Raw genomic sequence first — 20,408 nt, forward strand, 5'->3', positions numbered from 1 at the left:
TTTGTTCTAGTCATTTTGATCAGAAAAAGGAGGTGGAGAGTACAAAACTATTTCATTCTTAAAGAATTGATAATCTAGCACAGGATATAGGCATACCTGAAGCAAAATGAGCATCACAAAGAATAATTCATGCATCTGCTCATGACTTCATGTTATCGTCCATTACTTTTACTGTGTTAAGTAATTTAAAAGATTTAAAATGTTTAACATTGTAATGCATCATACCTCTGAAGGAACTCATAATTTGTTTGGGGAGCCAACATAAACAAATACCTATGATGAATTACAGATTACAATATAAAGAATACGTAATTAGGTTGAAATAACTCTATAAACAACAAAGATTCGGCCCAAAACTTTTCCTCTGAGATACAGTTTCCTCATGTGTAACAGGGTCATTGCCAAGATCGAAATGGAAATTATCTGAATGTCTTCTGTAAGATGTAGATCACATTACAAATTCAACCTATACTAATATTAAAAATCTTCCAAAAGCACACCAAAATGAGTTAAGCAAAACACACTCAGAAAACACAAACCAATATTGATAAAACATTAGATCATTCAAAGGCCTTGACCGTGGTTTTCATGTTCCTACTTAATTTTAACTACAATATTCTTAAACATGAAGGAAAACTTTTATCGGGGTTGAGTAATTAAGGAGCATTTCTTGGTCAAGAATGCCTTTACTTGTGGCTCACACATTATTTCATTTAAACAAACAAGTATTACGTACTACTTAACACTGTGTTATGTGAGGTGGAGGATACAAAGTAAAATAAGATTCCTTTCCTGAAAGATACAAGATAAGAGATAAGATGCAAACCAATTATGAACAATGCCATACAAAGCAAAATAAAGCCTGGCTCCCCTGATACCAACGGGACGACATTGAGAGTTCCACAAAGCAAAATGTAAAGTCACTCTGTGACTGTCTATGTGTATCAGGTAACGTGTGCAACAAATATCTGTGGTTTAGCTTCCATCCTACAAGGATAAATTTTTACTTACCACTTTACTCATTTCCGTATTCCTTGAAATATTTATATATTTGTGTCGCCTCGTATAATCACAAAATTCTCTCTCTCTGGACTACACACACACACACACACACACACACACACCCTCTATGGAAGTATCTGCTCCATACCCTGAAACCATTGTTATAAAGCAGTTTTAGGAGTTTCAGTTATGAAAACATGGTTAAAACGTTAAGTGAAGAAATGGGGAACAGATGAGTGGTTGCTAAGGGTCAGGAAGGGAGGATGCGGGAGTGAGTGTGGCCATAAAAGTGTATCAGAAGGGATCCTTGTGGTGATTGAACTGTTCTGTATCTTAACTGTATCAACCTCAATATCCTGGTTGTGATGTTATACAGTAGTTTTGCAAGATATCACTACGGGGGGAGACAGGGTCTCTCCATATTGTTTTTCTACAGCTGCATATGAATCTAAAATGACCTCAAAAGTAAAGTTGAATCTTAAAATGATAGGAGCATTATAACTAATTGAATAAAATTAGAATCTATGAGCCCATACTGATATCAATAAATGAATAAATAAATGAGAGGACAACAACTCTCATTAACTCATTAACTCAACAACTCTCAACTCTCATTTAAAACTAATACATTTTAAAGAGAACACAGAATTAAGAAATGCATTTGGCAACCATCAGAGTTAATGATTAATTCATCCAAGAAGTATCAATAGATGCTAAGACTAGATGTCGAATTTGATGAGTGAACAGAATGTTTCCTACATTACAAAGGGGGGAAAAAGTAGTGTTTTCACAGTGGAAAAAACCTGGCAGAATCACCTTAATCAAGTAACCAGAGTTAACAACACTGGTAGTGGAACAAACCACCATCATATGCTTCTTGATAGGATACAGTGAGAAGAACCACAGCAGCATTTCTGTTATTTTGTTAAAGATAAATAATGGGATCCTAATCATGAAGAAATATCAGACAAGCCCAAATTGAGGGACATTCTATGAACTATCTGACCTGTGACCTTTAAATGTTAAGGCCACAAAGGTCAAGAAAAGACAGACGGGCTGTTCGACATTGATAAAGACTTAAGAGATATGACAACTAGATACAACCAGAGATCCTAGACTGGATTCTTTTGCCATAAGAAACATTATTGAAATTGGTTACATTTGAATGGGGTCTGTGAATTCAATGGTAGTTTAGGTATCAATGTTAATTTCCTGATATTGATAATTGCATTGAGGTGGTGAAAGACAACGTCCTTGTCTGTAAATTTACAAGGATGATGGGGCATCATGTTGGTAGCTTATAAATAGTTCAGGAAAAATGTTCTGTAAATTCAGCAAACTTTTCTGTAAGTTTGAGATTGTTTCAAAATAAAAATTATGTTTATTATAAAAAATGCAATTGTGATCACTTTCTCAGCAGTCTAGAGCTCAAGCGATCATAGCGTGTCCAATTTCTCTTTCCTCTTCCAATGAACATATCATCAAATGAGGACAGAATGATTGAAATGGAATTCTCTAAAGCAAGGGTTGGCACACTTTTTTCTGTAAAGAGTTAGACAGTAAATATTTCAGGCTTTGAGAGACTGTCTCTGTTGCAACTGTTCGATTCTGCTGTTGTAGTACAAAAACAGCCATAAACAATACATAACCTAGTGAGTGTGGCTGTGTTCCAATAAAACTTTATGGACATCAGAATTTGAATTTTGTGTAATTTTCATGCATCACAAAATATTCTTTTTCCCAATCATTTAAAAATGTTAAATCCATCCTTAGCTCATAGTTCATACAAAACCAGGTAGATTTGACCAATGGGTCTTAATTTGCCACCTCTGCTTTTAGATTTTAAAATGGTCTTTATACACCACATCATTAAACAGGTTATTAGTAATTAATCTGTGAATATTAGCATGATAAATTTAAGAAAAGAATTAGAGAGTTTTATATGTAGACTATACAAGGTACAGGTGAATGTTACAGAATGAATGGTCCCTGCTTTGGAAAACTAATGACCCATTCTAGCTCCTTGTTACGCACATTTCTTCTGTCAGGTGCCTAAATCCAAGCCCATCTGAACACAAATGAAGCCCAATCCTATTAAGGGTTTGGGATCAGGTGAAGCTCACTTGGAGGTAAAAGTTTTATAAAATCAGAGTTTTTCCAAAAGAAACGTACTCTTAATAGTTATACTCTTATTGAAGTATCGTCCTAAGACATCATACCTCCTTTCATGCAACATAAATCACCATCTCTTGGACACCGGAAAGACTTTACTCAGGTTGAAAAAAAGGCGCCATGCAATGAAAACCAGAAGACCTGAACAAGAGAAATGGCACCAATCAGAACCACACATTACCAAACACTGATTGAGAATGATTTATTGAAGTCCAATTAGTATGTTTTTAATTTTCAAATAGTCCATAGCTCCTTCACAATACATGCACATGAGTAAAAGTCCAAGTTCATTTCTTTCACTTTCAATATAAAATGCTCTGTATTTTGTATCAAGTATACAAACACCTTTCTGCTAACTGGTTCCCCATCTCCTTTTCACTGTGGGCACGTCACAAATCTGCCCTCTGCTTAAATAGTGACCAGGCACTGACTTCCTTCTTCCTAGACAACCATTCTTCGTCTGGACGTCTTTCTCGCAAACATACTCCTGACTTTCCCATACCTGCTTCATGACTGTGACTTTACTGGTTACTTGTTACAACAAACTGGTGCAATTATAGTTTACCTAGACAATGAATTAAACAGGTATCACCTAATATGGCAGCAGTCTATCTGCGGTGATTCTGGGAGAATACACAGTATCCAGTCAGAGATTGACACTCAATTTGCTACACAAGTGTCCCAACTCTTTAGTATGAAGATCCTGTATTCAGTTGGCATGTTTGATTTCTTTGCATTGTCTTGAATTCTGCATTACAGTTGTGGCTATCAAGAGCTGAATAATCGGTCCCTCAAACAAAATCTGAAATTACTAGACATTAATTAGGGTGTTCTGGTTATTTGTGACAGCTGACTGTTTCAAGTCCATCTTATGATATAAAAAGTCACTCTAAACTAACGACTGAATTTCCTTTGTAAAAAGGTAATTTAACTGGCTTTCCTCACAATTGTCACCCAATGAGGTGCAAAGCAGGAAATCCCTTTTTATAAAAGGTACGAGCCTAAAAAGACATTTCACATTAAAAAAAAAACAATCCTTCATGGGAACACATCCTAGGTAAATAATCAATTATATGGACAAAGTTTTATGTACACAAAATTTTTGCAACATCATTTATAAGAATGAAAATTAGACATAACCTAAGTAGTCAACAATATGGAAATGGTTAAATAAACTGAGTTGCATCCATTAAATGGAATATTCTATAGCCATTAAAATTATGTTTCTGTAAAATTTTTAATGCCATAGGAAATGTGGCAATTCTGTAGTGGAAAAAAATGGTTATAAAATTGTTTACAGTATGATCCCAATTATATAAAAAAGTATATAATATACATATAGGAATACACAGAAGGAGAAGCTGTTAACGGTGGTTATTTCTGGGTTGTGATATTATCAGTAATTATTTTTTCTGTTTTATACATTTCTGCATTTTTCAAGTTTTCTACAATGACTATGTATTATTTTATAATACAGAAAAACACAGGCTATTAAAAATTCCTCTGATGTACTGATAATTAGAATGAGTTTGGGTATTATAAATATGTGGGGACATTATTACTGTGCTTCATCTTCTACAACTTTATTAGAGTACATATTATTTTGGTAGTAAACTTACATCCCATTTTTGTTTTATACGTGTTACAACACTTTAACGAAAAGGTAATATTGCGATTATTGTTTGTTTCATAACCTAAACAAATACCAGCTTTGACATCTAGGTTCTCCTGTTTCCTAGAAGATTTAAAATGAATACCCTTTTATCTTTTTAAGTAAGGCATACTGCATACATACATTACATGCATGCTTTCTAAAAAAATAATTCTAATTTACATTTTCCTACATAAGGAAAAAAAATGAAGCTATGGTAGTTTAAAACAGTCTATACTCTTATCCATCACAAGCATGCTGATAGGCATAAACATGTTTGTTAAATGAAATGTATCCTTTAAAAATAAAAAAAAGGGAAGCCTGTATGGAAATGAAGTTGTGGATTCAATTAGTCAGAATTTATTCTGACTTGCACCAAACCACACCAAATCTTTTGAAGTCTAGTTAGTGTAGTCTATTTAAATGGACACTCCAGCATCTATGAATGCCATTACAAGATCTCCACTCTTTACTTTCAAAAGGAAGGGGGATCCACATGAGGGTTGTCCCATAAGCTAATTTTCAATATATATCAAGTCATGTTGGGTCTAGGAACAAATACTGCCATTGGTTAGTGTTTAAGTACATGAGTTTATTTTTCCTCTCTCTCTCTCACACTCCACACCCTGCCTGGCATTTGGGTCAGGGGGAGCTCTTCATCCCTCAATACATGACGGCTGGCTTCTCCTCTGAGTTTCCTTTCTAAACCACAGAGTGGTCATTGCTGTGAACTCCAGCCAAGATGGTGTGGTTGAGGGAGGAAGCCGAGCGGTCGGAGCCTTCCGTGGGGCCGCTGGTATTCTCACTGCGCTGGCAGCAGAGGATCTGCCTGAAGGTTGCGCTCATCTCCTTGTCGCGGTAGGAGTAGATGATGGGGTTCATGGCAGAGTTGAACTCAGCCAGCAGAAGGAAGAATTTCTCATAGGCCAGAACATCACACTGTGGACAGCACACATCGAGAAGTAGCAAGACCAATCCAGGAGTCCAGCAGACGATAAAGGCACCTACAGGGACAGGGATAAGAAGGATTTTAAAGCGAGAGAACAAGAAATATATAATTCTGAAGTAAGGCGAAGAATGATCTCAGTTCAATACCAAAATACTGAGATTCAAAGACACCAGCTCGCCACTTGAAATGTTCATTTTCTGAACTCGGAAAAGGTTTCAGCAATGATAAAATCGATTTAATAAAATCTCATTAATTTGGACCCTGCTAAAATTGAATATTTGTGAGACACTGATGATGATTACTCTGTGATGAAAATGCAGAGTTTGCTCTGCAATTCAGACATGAAAAACCGCATTCAGGACATACACTTTGACACTTATAAAAATACTGTTTCTAATAGCATAAGATTGTTTTCAGGCCAAAGATTAGCACTGTGACAAATGTCCTTTTAAAGTTTAGTTGAGGCACAGTTTTTGGATTCAGGTTGACTGGGCTCAAATCTTTGCTCTGTCGTATTAATAAACTGGGTGAACTTAGGCAAATTACTTTCATAGCTCAGTTTTCTCATCTGAAAAATAGAAATGATAATTTTTACCTCATTAGGTTTATTGTAAGGAATAAATGAGCGCTAAGAAAATAATCACTTAGTATTTCTTAGCAGTAACAACAATAATAATAATGTTATCTGCTCAGTAGCATGGGCCTCTTTGGAAATAGAAATTTCCAACAATAAGATGTTCACTTTTATTTTTATTCAGCAATTACTTAAATGGTGCTTTTCTATGTGCTTTACAAATATCAACTCATTGAATCTGCACAATAGCCATATGAGATAGAAACTATCATCCCATTATGCAGATAAAGAAACTGAGACCCAGAAAAGTGAAATAACTTGCTCAAGGTCATGGTACTGGAAATAAGCCCCAGAACTTCTGCTCTTAGAGGCTGGCACCAGAGTCCATGCTCCCGAAAATACTGTTATCCTCCCACTTCTTGAAATGAATAAAATTAAACATTTTAAACCATCATTGATTGATGCTTTAGATATTTTACTAATTTAGATCAACTTTGTTCCCTTTCTTCCACAACTATTTTTAATTGTTAAGATTTTACTATAACTGTAAAAGGAATAGATTCTATTCTTAATTCCATCTTATTTAGTTCCTGAAATCACTCATTTGTCTTCCAGGGAAAATGAAGGTGGTGAAATAGCATTCAAATCTACCACCATGTTACCCCAGGATGATCTGGGATCCTCAGCTAAGAGAACAGGAGTCAGTAGAACCGGTCGGCACCACCCTGTCCCGTGACATCTCACCCCACATGTTATAATCAGGCAACACAATGAACAGCCTGCAAATAGAGATGATCCCAGAAGAGCATTTGAATCTTTCCACTTCAGTGGCACTGGCCTAGGTGGGCGCAGGCTTGGCCCAGGGCGGTGGATTTGGACTAGCCTCAAGGAATGAGTTTCACAAAAGGTAAACAAACGAGATTTAGTCTCCAAACAGCCCCGTTTTGAATGTCAGCTTTCTTTCTTGAACCTTTTCAGCAGGGAAATGAAAATAAAGAAAGGAGAAAAGTCCCCCCATAAAGCTCTTTGTTCTAAAATACAAATGTGTATTGGTTTTAAACTGCTGTTCACTTTGAAGACTGTCCAAGGTGCTTCATTTTCTAATAAATACAATACCTTAGACTTTCCTTAGAGAGAAAAAAAAATATTTCAAATATCAGGAGATAATAGCCAAGAAGCTGTTTGAACTTCAAGTAAAAATGTTAATAAAGCATTTATTCCAAGTCCTTGAATTTCCTTGCTTGAAAATCACTCAGAAAGTTAAACATAAAGGAAAATCAAAGGAATGCCTCTTGAGTTTCAGAAATAATGCATTATTTATTGAGAAGCCAGGAAGGGAATTATTCTCAGGGTGGAAAATGCTTGGATGGAAAATGCATGGTCCCATTATTCCATTTACTTGGAAACGAAAAACATGCAGGCCCTTCATGAATGGGGGAGCATTCTCTCAAGTTTCCTTTCCCCTTTCTTTTATCAAAGCTCTAATTGAACTCAAATCCAGAGCTTGATTAGATACCAGCAAAATGCATCTCAACAGATTTATTTTAAATGAAATGAACTTTTGCTCCTTCCAGGCCTCAGAAGGGAACATCCATATTCTCCTGGACTTGCTCAAGCTGCGTGACTTTGTTCAAAAGTGACAGAATTCAAATTCAGCCATTTTGTTGTTTATAATTTCTTCTCATCTTTAAATTCAAAAAGAGCAAGATTTTTTTCAATAAAAGTCACGGTCGCAGAAACTAGTGTGATGGGCCTAACTTTTAGAGCAAAACAATGCAAGGAGCCTTGCTAGATTAGAGATAAGAAGTGGGAAACACCACGGCCTGACACAGGAGCTAAAATACATGGATGCATCATTGAGGAACTCAAAGTCCTCTTTCCTTCTTCTTCACTGAAAGGAATTGTTTTCAGTACTATGATTAGGCCCAACCACACAGTCCTGACACTACAGGGCTGAGGATCTTCAAGACTTGACTGAGTAATTTAAGGGACTCATAATACAGGCCTCAAAAACCATCATCTAAAACCAGCCATGCACAGTTTTCCCTTCTTCTCCCTTCCCTTCTCTTTCAGTGCCAAGGACCTAAATGAGCAGAAGATGATGATGGACTACATAAGTGGAAAATGGGGCCTGGAAAATTCCAAAGTGATTAACCTTCTAAATAATAGTGAATGAATATCATGAAATTAAGCTTGCTCAAATTATGGATTTACCAAAAAGCTCCTAAAAAGGCAAACTACACCCGAGCCCCTTTAGCAATAAGTAGCTAACCACAGAATTTGAGGCATACGTTGCAGACCCTGTCAACACATAATCTGTAGAGACTCAAGTGCATATCTGTAAGTCAGGTTGATAACAGAAGAACCTCCATCTCCACACCTGTAAAGTGGAGAAGTAATAGCTCCCTCTCTATCCACAGGGTATGGGGAGGGTCAAATTAAGATACCACATGTAAAAGCCCTCGTACACCTTACATCTACCTGATTATACCACCTACTGCCATTGTGGGTGCCATAATGTGTGAAGGCTGGTGTAGATTCCTGGGACATGCAGATGTGAGGAGGATAATAAAAGAAGGAAAAGAGAGGAAACACAGAGAAGCTCAGAAGCCCCAAATCATTTTGGAGGTTCTCAGTACCTACCAAGATGGTGAAGAAAATAATATGGTACTCCATAGGGACTGCTCTAGGTAGTTTTTGTATCTCCAGAACATTTTTGATGGACGAATCCCCATGGACCAAGGCCTAAAACCAAGGAATGGTATGCAATAGCATGAAAGTAAGAGAAAGCACAAGTTGTTTATGGGTACTTATGTAAATTCAGAAGAAGTGGCCACAAATAAGATGTCCAGGGTCACAGAAGACCTTGTGTCCAGCCTGGCTAAGACTTTTGAGATTTCTCCAGTCCAGCGCTGATTCTCAAGCCTAGCCACGTACTACAACAGCCTGCAGAGCTTATAAGAAATAATGATCTTCATCTACCCCTCCTCCTACGAGATTTTAATTTAATCGACCTCATTGATCAGAGTCTCATTTAATATACAACACTGTAAGAATAGAAGGACAAAATCATTTGGATAAAAATAATGGTAAAAACATCAGATGTTTCCAAATCCCAGAGGAGAAATAATGAGAGCCTGAATTGGGGTAGCAACAATGAGGAAAGACAGGTATTGAAGGATTAGAAAGTATTTAGAAGATGGACTGCATGAAATGGATAAGAAAGATAAGAGTCTAGGATGACTCCTAGATTTTCTATTTGGGTGAGGGAAGAATGGTGCTACCTTTCATTGATGGAGGAAACACAGAAGGGTTGGTTGGTGTTTGCCAAGGGCAGGTGAGGTGAACAGAGATGATGAGCTCAGTTCTGTATATCTTAGCTTGAGGTACTGCAAGACTTCAGATGGAGATGCCTTAAAGATATCATGATAGGCTGATGGCAATTTGAATGCTGGGAAACTGTCTCTTAGTGTGCCGAACGAGAGTGGTTACACTCTGCACCATCTGCCAATATTACAAGTTAACACGGGGAGGAGGATATTCAAAAAATATCTGTGGGTTGGAATAAATAGAAGTTGCTCTTCCTAGAGCAAGTTTCATTCCTTTCTTATACATCTGTCAAATCAATCTGTGAGGTCCCCAATGCCCACAAAGATGGAAAGAGAGGTGCTGGAATGTAGACACCGAAAGCAGGGAGGCAGGAGGCTGTTTTGGAACAACAGGTCACAGCTGCAGAAGCAGATCATATTACCACACCTTCCCTCACATCTACACAACCCTATCAGCTGAACAATGCTTACCATCTGGTCTCACAATTACAGCCTTTTTTTCTAGAGTGGCTTTTTACTAACTAGTTGTACTTCGCTTACATGTGGAACAGGAGAACCAAAGTTAAAGACAGAAAGTGTCCTTGACAGAAAAGACGTCCAGGGAGACAGCCCAAGATTTTTGTTGAAAAAAACAGAGAGCGTTTCCAGTCTGGTTGGCAAAAGTCAGACATCCCACAGATCTAAAACAAGTTAAGGTAAATCAATTGCACACTAGTGCTGTGTCCAGTGAATCTCTCCTTGGCCTCACTCTTCATGCTTCTCAACCGAGGATCTCAGAAACAGTCTCCCCATCTCAGCGTCGTGGGGTAGAGATCAAAAGGGTAGAGATAAGTGTTCAAATACAGAAACTACTTTTTCTAACTTGTGTATTCCTTCAGGGCAGCATCGTGGTATCCCAGAATCCAATCTAATTTTAGTTCATTTCTGTAGTTATATTGTGATTTCTGCTATTAAGTTAACACATGGAAGACGTGGGTACCTAGGAAATCCTTCTAAATTATATATCATAAAAGAGACTATGTTGGATGATAGACTACAGATAAAAAGCTTATTCTTAGGTAAGCTTAAGGAGTCATTGTATTAACAGAAATGTGAATGACTTTTTGAGATGAAAGCTTTTTTCCCTAAAAGAGTAACCTAGCTTAATTATAAAATCTGTTTTCTAGAACATTGAGAATATAAAATTAATGCAACTGAGATAGCTCCACAATGGCATTTCTATCTTAATACCAATTTTACTTCATTTATTTTAGTGCCCATCACTTCCACTTCTTCATGGTCGTAGGAAATGTTTCATACATTTAAAATTTCATGATTACATTCATTGTGTATGGACTCTAGTGTATCCATCACTGACTCCTAAGAGCGACATTTATCTTTTAGAGAAGGGCGTTAACAAACAATACACAGATCTCCAAAGCAGAGTAGAACACTCATTCTGTCCTCTCTTTAATACTACTGGCTGCAACTCTCCCCCCACAAAACGGACCTGATCAACACAGTGCTATCTTCCCTACACACAGGAGAATGCCTTCTGGCATTTCATATTCTCCTTCACATTAAGCAGTGAGTATCATACACATACACGTTTCATATCCTGTTACGGACTCTAAATCTCATCCTGCAGACTGTACATTGGGAAGCACATGCTGAAGTGGCTGGCATGCTCGTACTGCCTCTTACAGAAGAACATCTGTGCTTGAGAACAGTCAGTAGAAACCACTTCTCCATGGCTACAACTCTAACCAAATGAGCAATACCTTTTATCTGCTTATTGCAACAGGATCCTAACCAATTCCTCTTCCTCCGTGCCTCTTCCTTAAAGTCAAGTTTGCACAGAACAGCCAGAATGATTTTTGAAAAGCATAAATCAATTTACATTACATCACTTTCCTGCTTCAAATCCTGCAAAGGCTTCCTACACGCAGTCCTTCTGTGGCCCATAAAGCCCTACCTGACTGGCCCCTCCAGACTCTCCAACCTCATCTCTTTCCACTCACCCCTCATCCACTACATTCTAACCACACACACCCAGTAAGCTCATTTCTGTCTCAGGGCATTTGCATGTACAGTTCCTTCACCTAGGAGTACTCTTTCTGCAGATCTTCATGTCTACTTACTTACTATTAAATAGCACTCCCTCAAAGTAGATCCCTGACTCTCCTAGCTAAAGTAGCACCCTCTTCCCACTACATTATCCCATTTTATCATCTTCATAGCCCTTATTTATACTCAAAATTATCTTAAAATTGATACTTAAAATTATCTTAAATATGTAAACCAAAAATGGTTTACATGTTTAATTTCTATCTTCCTTCAATGAGAATGCAAGTCTCATAAAGGAAGAAATGCTATGTCTTTCATATCTGTATGTCCGGCAACAGTGGCTGGCATACGGTGGACAGCCTATCTTCTGCTGAATGAATTGGCAAGTCACAGCTAACTGCCTAGTTGACATATCCAAAACAAGGAAAAATAATTAGTAGAAAAGTCATTAAATTCTGTTTGGAAAAACAAACACGAACACCTACAGTGTGCACGGCCTTTGAATGGGTGCTACAAGGCATCTGAAGGGGCAAGAGGTGGACCCTATATGTAAAAGTTCTGTGTGTATTTGTTACTGTAGCATAAACTCATATATTGTTACTAACAGTGATGGGTGTCAGATTACCTACAGAAGTTACTGAGTCTGGAGAACCAGGTTGGGTCAGGAATGAAGTGAGATATGGCATTAGCCAAGTTGCTGCTACAGGAATGGTTCAATAGGATGATGCTACCCCATCAGACCCTATATTCTGCAGTAGCTGCATTGAAAAATCACTAATTGACCCAATATGCTTTGGTTAATCTCTCAAGATTCAAAGTTTCATACAGGAGTATTTGGCTGACCATGATTAAGTCTCATGTCCGTGCTCTAGTTGTCAGAATGGGGACAGAGAATATATCCTACCACCCAGCATATAATGTCTCACCACTTTTTTAAATACAAAGTACAGTTCTAATAATTTATCAGCATAATCAGTATCCATCAATAATATTTTAAGTTTGAACAGTCATAAGACTTTTTCAAGTGTCATAGCTGCATTTGTTCAGGGACTCAAATTGGTGAGTTGTTTTCATAGATTTATGTTCTGATAATTTGTAATACAGTTTTTTAAAAGGAATGTTGATAATTTATGAGAGGATAATAAGGGCGATTCTCATTAACCTAATTTTCCTCCCAGAATGGTCTTTCAGTTGCTTTCCTTTTAGTGATTTATGTCTAAATTATGGTATAATTAATTCCTTGAATTATTATTCCTTTTTTCGCATAGTAAGTTTGAAAAATACAGAAAAATATAAACAGGAAATTTAAAAAGTCACTTATACTCCTGCAGTCTAGAGACACTTTAGTATATGATTTTGCACTTTTAAAATGTTGCTTATTTTAATTATAAATTTGTGTCCTTTTTATTGCATATAAAATTAACACAGAAAGATTGCATATTAGTGATGGGTAAAAGCAGATTAGGCAATCAGATTTTTTATTTTCAGGAACACGTTTTGTTCTGATTGGTGTTTTTATATACCAAATGTGCCCTAAATTAGTCAACACAATATCCTCTTGAATCTGTGAGGATATTAATTATAATTTATTTGCAGCTGTTTTGTGTTTCTTACACTACCTCCGTTTCCATGTAAGATACTGCATTGCATACAAATGTGGGGGTGGGGCACTATGTTTCAAGGAATGTCTGCCCTTTTGCAGGAGACTTTCTTGAATAATGAGACTCCCTGAGAAGACAAGATAGTGAATGGCCACCAAAGCAAGCTTTTTCCTATACCTGAAACATCCAGTGATGCCATCTAATAGTAAGCAAATGGTATACTAGTAATTTGCCATCTAATAGTAGGCAAATTACACTGGGAGGGGGGTGTTCCTCTGAAAGTTCTTATCTATGAATAGACAAAATGAAGTTGTGATAATGCTCAGAAATAGAGAAGTAGCACGGCCATCTTATTAGCTCCAAATTCTAAGAAATCAAGAGACAGCCAGCAAACTAAAGATGCACTGAGTTATATGTTCTTACCACCACACAGACACACACACACATTTCAACAGTAGCTAATGTTCTCCTGTATTAATATATGACCCATGAGGTCTCTGTGAGCATACAAAACAGGAAATGCTTGAAATTTACTTTCAACAAAACCAAAACATGTTAAACCATGTTAAGATAGGTCACTGCCTCTATCTTTCCTCCCTAAACATGTTTGCTGATGTCTACCCAGTTCTGTCTTAGGGCGAACTAAAAAACAGTGCTACTCCAAATGCCTACCAAAACATTTTCTTATACGCCCTTACCATTTTCAAATAACATATATTTTAAATTTATGAGAAACGTAATTTATATAAATATGCACACATACACACGTATACTACATAAATGTATATGTAACATATATGTGTATGTGTGTAAGTTTATATTTATCCATACATACATTAATAAAAGTCATTGCATTTTTGTGTCTTAAAAAAGACAAAGGGAATTATTTTCTTTTACATGTGGTACACTGTAAGATCCAACAAAAATGGATAATGCCACCTACATATTCTTCACATAAAAAATAATGCACTATTCTCAGAATAATGCACTATTCTTATTTAATAACAGTTAAATCTGTTTTGTCTCCTAAACTTAGTTATAAATTGCAAACTTTCTAAAAAGCAAAATTTCCCCCTTATTTTAAAATGATAACTCTTAAATCTCACAGAAAATCAATGTCAACTCCAGACCAACACCATCTAATTTAGAAAGTGATACTAAACTTATTGCATGACTGTGGTCCAGCTGTTACCAAGGTAATTTGAATAATATTTATCCCTTTAAAAGGATAAATGAAATTCCTCCCTAGAATCTTTCCCTAGCAAAGGTTCAACATAAACAGGGAATTTATAAGTGGTTTTGCACCATATTTCATTTTTTAGTTATGAATTAAGATTGTCCCAAAATGATATAAGTCTAAATGAGTACTACAATCCAGATGAAAATGCTCGCAGAATATAGCTGATGACAGAACCCTGTGGATTTTATTCTTTGCAGTTCATGAACTATTGACGTGGAGCAACAAGATTTGTATTACTCAGGAGACAAACTTCAAGGACAAAGAAACGTAATGGAAATTTCATTTATAATTCCTTTTTTTACTAACAAAATAGAGACAAAAAATTAAATTTAATCCAAATGCAAATTCAGAAGAATTTGTGAAATAGTCCTGCAACCTAAAAATGTTTATTTAAAAAATTATATGTATATATATAAAGACTTTTATTAAAATATAGCTAACATTCAATATTATATTAGTTTCCGGTATACACCAGTTATTTAACATTTATGTACCTAAAGAAATGATCACCATAAGTCCCAAAACCATCTGACACCGCACCACACTATCACAATATTATTGACTATATTTCCTATGCTGTATGTTAGATCCCATGACTTATTTGTTTTATACCTGGAAATTTGAACCTATTATTTCCCTTTACATATATTTTTTTTAAATGGCTGGAAGACATGAAAAGAAGAATGACAGAAATTGTAAATATGACCATTCTTTTTAGGATGGTTATACCTCCTACAGCTGCCAAATGTCCTGGATTGATATTTACAAAGCACAGCAGGAGGGAGGTAGAGTTTGTTCTGCTATAATATGATAGCTGTGGGCTTAAGATAGCTCCAGTTACCAAAAATCTTCATAAAAAGCATTTTAAAAAAAGTTATAAAAAACAATTATTCATTTGGGAATGGGTATTTAGGCTAAAGAGTTCCAGATTCAAATTCACAAACATATTTTTCTACATGAATTTCAATTATTTTAACTACAAGTTCAAAGTAAAATATTGATTGCTCAAAACTAAGACTAAATATCACAAAGTAAATTCTATCACATAAATCCTGAACAAAAGTCTATCCGTTTGAAAGCCATCAAAATAAACTGCAACAATATCACTTCTGGGAATTTATCCTATAGATATATTCACATACAATACAAATATGCATGTGCAAAGAATTCTCTGCGATATTTTATTTTAAAAAAATTGGAAATAATCTAGCTAACCATAAGTAGAGAAGTAAAACAAACTACATTGTATTCATAAAGTAGAATCCTATTCAACTTTTTAAAGTTATTAAGATATTCTATCCTGACTGGTACCAAATGATCTCCAAAATATACTGTCAAGTAAAAAGAACAAGATAAAAAAATATGTACAATATGCTATCAATTATGCTTTAACCTACACACAAACACAGATGCCCTATAATAAGCCCCAAGTGAAGCTAATAATCAATTAATTTTTAAAATATTTAGAACATAAGATTATAAAAATGATACCTTCAATATTTTATTTGAACTTAAAATGGCAATTTGTACTCATTTGCCAATCCTTTAATACAGAGCTAAGGCTTTAAATTTGAACATGGGACTGTTAACTGGAATTCTGCAATATCTTCCAAGGAAAGCTGCACCAAAAAAGCATCACATGCTACTTCCAAATTGGCTCCTAAAAAGCGGAGTCAAAACTTAAAACTCTTGTAAAGCAATTTGAGCACAAAAACCTTGCAAATTTTTTTATGGCTTTCTCCAAACTTGTAGTTATTCTCACTAGCAAATTTAAAGCAATTTCTTTTTGCAAATTTCCTTCATTGAATATTTAACAGAGCATTCACCTTAGTTTTCCCAGAAACATTTCTTGTTGCACTCATTTTTATTAGATAATGTAATACTTAACTAGTTATATCATTATCATAATACACTGATATAAACAGCTTTAGGAGCAAAAACAATTGATTTTTGGTAACGACAGGAGCTGAATTTTTGGCTGTAAGGCTACATAGTCGGCTAACCTTTTTTTTTTTGTCTGAACATGTGTGTGTACTGTATGTCAGGTGCTATTCTCAGAACTGGAGGCACTACAGTGAATCAAACAGGAAAAAAATCTCTCCCCTCTTGAACTCAGGTTCCAGGAGGGGTGTGAAAGTCAATTAGCAGAACAAAACATACTTTAGAGGGGGATAATATTTGGAAACTATAGGAGAACAAGTGTGGAAGCAAGGAGAACACTTAGGGGCTCATACAGTAATCCAGGGAAGAGATAATGTGGCTTTGAACATGGGAAGGTGGTGATCACAGATATATGTTGATGGCAAAACTGATATGATTTGCTAAGAGATTGGATGTTAGAGAGGGAGGAGTCAAGGAAACCTGTGAGCAATTGAAATAAAGGACTTAGCCCCAAAGAGGTCACTGGTAACAGTTCAAGGGGTCTTGAGAATGGAAGTCTGACTGGAGTAGATTCAAGAGGAAACAGGAGAGAAACTGGATATGCAAGTATAGACAACCCCTTTATGGAGTTTTGCTGTGAAGGAAATAAGAGAAAAGTGGCTACAGGCATGAGTTATTATGTTTCACAAAGCTTTCATTAACAATCAAGTTGGTGGCTGCACCAATCCCACCAGGGTTCCCTTTTCGCCACATCCTGGCCAGTGCTTGTTGTTTGTTGGCCATTCTGACCAGAGTGAGGTGATATCTCATTGTGGTTTTTATTTGCATTTCTCTAATGATTGGTGAGGTTGAGAATTTTTTCATATGTCTGTTGGCCATCTGCATGTCCTCCTTAGAAAAATGTCTCTTTGTGTCTTCTGCCCAATGTCAGAGGGGTAGTAGATTGGGGGTGGGGGTTATCACTTTGGGAGGGGTATAAATGTCTAACTAGTACATTGTTTTGTATGCTTGAAACTAATAAAAATATAAATAAATGTAGCTAGAGGGTCAAAAAAAAATTAAGTTGGCTAAGAGAAAGTTAAAAACAGGTCTATGCAATGTATATATGCATATACCCCCCCCCAGACATATATGCTCATATATGTACAGAATATTTTTAGAATTCTACACCAGAAATTGATTACGTCAATTATATATAAGTTGTATGCTTTAAATATGTGCAGTTTGTTTTAAGGCTATTATTCTTCAAAAAAGGGAGAAGAGGAGAAAGATGAAAGAAAGAGAGAGAGAGATTGACTGAGATTAAGAGACTGACCTAGACTAGCACCAACCATTTTCAGTTTCTTGTTCCCAACTACTGGTAAGAAGCCTGTGTCTAGCCTGCTCCAAACCAAGCAGTGGTACAGGCTATGGTGCCAGGGAGGCCCTTGCTTGTCCACAAATGTCTGTGGCTGGATGGTTCAGTCTTCTGATCCGGGAATGAAATGTTAGCAAGCCCTTTGGGCTTCAGAACTAAAGCTCATCAGCATTAAGTATGATATTTGTATCTTCAAAGGAACAGCTAGCCGACGGGGGAAGATTTAAACTCCTCCTACGTATTAATGACAGAGTGAGTAATAAATCAAGGGACACACCCATACACTGTTGATAGAAGAGTCATTGGACAGTCATTTTGGAGGCAATTTGGCAATGTCTAAATTTAAAATGTCCTCTTCTATCTAACAATTCCTCCTTTAGAAATGTGTCATCTGGAACTACTTAAAGCAGCATATAAAACGGTATACACAGAATGCTCGATGAAGCAGTATTTGTAATGGTGGAAAATTGTAAATCTAAACATCCGTCAATATTATAAATAAGTGGAATAGTAAGCAGCCATCACACAGACTGTATTTACCCACATGGGAAGATACACAAATTATAGTAAGTCTGTAAAGTTACAGCATACACAATATCCCACTTATTATAAAGTTGCTATAGATACTTATATGCATGTGTACTCTACATGCATTACAGAAAGTCTAGAAGTATACACACCAAATTGTTCACAGCAGATACCTCAAAAGGCCAGGGGTGGAAGTTTGGACTTTAAACTTTAATGTATATATTTTTGTAATTTTCAATTGTTTATAAAGAGCATATTTCACTTAAAAAATAAGGACATAGATAACAATATTCAGGCATTATTCTCACGGGCACTCAAGAGGCTACTTAGTGGGGAGGAAGATGGACTGAGGTTCCTTGGAGGTAAAATTTATTTTAATCTCCCAGGCTGTGTGATTTGGAGGACTTTAAGGGTTGGTATTCATATTTTATATGAATGATAAAGGTCACATCCTGTTTCTTTCCCTCACTAGTTGTTTGACATTGGACAAGTTATCCGGGTTTGCTGAGCCGCAATTCCCTTACCTGTCAAATGGGGCTACCATCTACTTTCAGCACTATCGTGAGGATTGAATGAGATACTAGAGACAGAATGCAAAGCACAGCGCCACCTAATAGGCTCCCTTCATTTTTTTTTTCTTTTTCCTCCTTCTTCAGGGAAAACCCAAGGAATAAATCTACAAGAATTATGAATAGTTGGGGTGAACTGTTATGGGTTCTCCCAACCGAGAGACAGCAAACTGGGGAGCTGCATTACCTGTTATGACCACGGGGCCGTCCTCCTTGAGAAACCTCAGAAGGTACCTACCAGCATTTCCTGAGAGCTCTCAATTTTCAGGGTCAGTCTCCTTTCTGCTTTAAGTTGAAAATGAAGTATTTTCTTTCAGTTTCTTACTTTTAAACCCTACCTCATTTGAAAAAGAATTTGAGGTAAAAGACTAATACAAAGTTTACATGATCCCTGATTTTACTGTGCTTCAGGCAGTGGGGAAACAATTTCTAAAGAGTAATGGGCTACCTGAGCCTGCTATATGCTGCTCTAGCGCTCTGCAAAAGGATGAAATCCCTCTGGCTTTGGCGAGCCTGGGTACACAGTGGAGTGGTGATGCTGAACTCTGAGCAGGCCCACAGCCCAGGCATAGCCAGTGGACTTTCTGGACAGCTTGCTCCAAATTTCACTGGCACTGATGCTAGGTCCTGGCCACTTGGCAGTGTGAGCCCCACAATCAAGAAAGGCAGGACTGCGTTCTCCCAGCCAAGGCCTAAGGCAGAGACCAGATCTTCCTAGCTAAGAAACTGGATGAGACTGATTTGATTTTAATGACAGGGACTGACCCAGCTGAGGTGTTTGAGGAAAACAGACAAGGCAGGGAGGGAAGGAACTCCTTCAGGGGGTGAACACAGGCCTCTCATTTCTATTCTCCACAGGTTACAGCTTCGGAAGGTTGGTGGGGACCTATCAGGCAGCAGAAGCACTGCCGGGGGTGGGGGTGGGGGGGCGTCCTCAGCACTGGATGCATTCCAGCCACCTCTGCAGGATTGGACCCCACCCTCCTGAAAAACAGTTGGGCTGCTGAGAAAGCTAGTGTTGACAGAATTCTATCACAGCCTAGTATGGACTAAATGGGAAAACACACGCACACAGAGAGATAAAACAAAAAATAATTTTCTTAAGACATAGAGTAGCAACAACACAGAACCAAATGAAGTCAAGAGGACCTTCACGCTTGCTTTGTAAGGAATGGGAAGGGAACCTCTGGACCACGCTGGACTTTTCTCTTGCTGTTCTCGCCACATTTACCCACCCATTTCATTTCATATATATTTCTTAATCAAAGGTCTTAACCAGATCAGGCTCATGGAGCGAAGAAATTTGTTAGGGAAGATACAAGCTGTGTTAATTCATTTGCCTATCTTTAGCTCCAAGCTGTTAGTAAAATGTCTGCTTCCAGGTGAGAGTGGAGAGAGAAATGGACCTTCTTGATTTAATCCAGGGGTATGATGTTAATGAAGAGTTTCAACTCTAATTTGTAATTTAGTCTTGTTACTGCTTCAGATTTTAAACTCTGCTGGTACTTT

General features: G+C 36.9%; 1 protein-coding gene across 9 annotated transcripts in view; it reads right to left on the reverse strand.

Moving 5' to 3' along the window:
• Positions 1 to 3,362: 3,362 nt before the first annotated feature.
• LPAR1 (lysophosphatidic acid receptor 1) overlaps positions 3,363 to 20,408 on the reverse strand; it is a 197,085-nt gene continuing 180,039 nt past the window's right edge. For all 9 annotated transcript variants that reach the window (XM_074330820.1, XM_019749562.2, XM_019749567.2 and 6 more), the window contains one exon: positions 3,363 to 5,829. In XM_074330820.1, coding sequence (XP_074186921.1) covers positions 5,528 to 5,829 — 302 coding nt within the window. In that variant the 3' untranslated portion in view covers positions 3,363 to 5,527. The remainder of the gene's footprint in view (positions 5,830 to 20,408) is intronic.

This window comes from Rhinolophus sinicus, linkage group LG04 (genome assembly GCF_036562045.2).
Source record: "Rhinolophus sinicus isolate RSC01 linkage group LG04, ASM3656204v1, whole genome shotgun sequence".
NCBI classification, from domain to species: domain Eukaryota; kingdom Metazoa; phylum Chordata; class Mammalia; order Chiroptera; family Rhinolophidae; genus Rhinolophus; species Rhinolophus sinicus.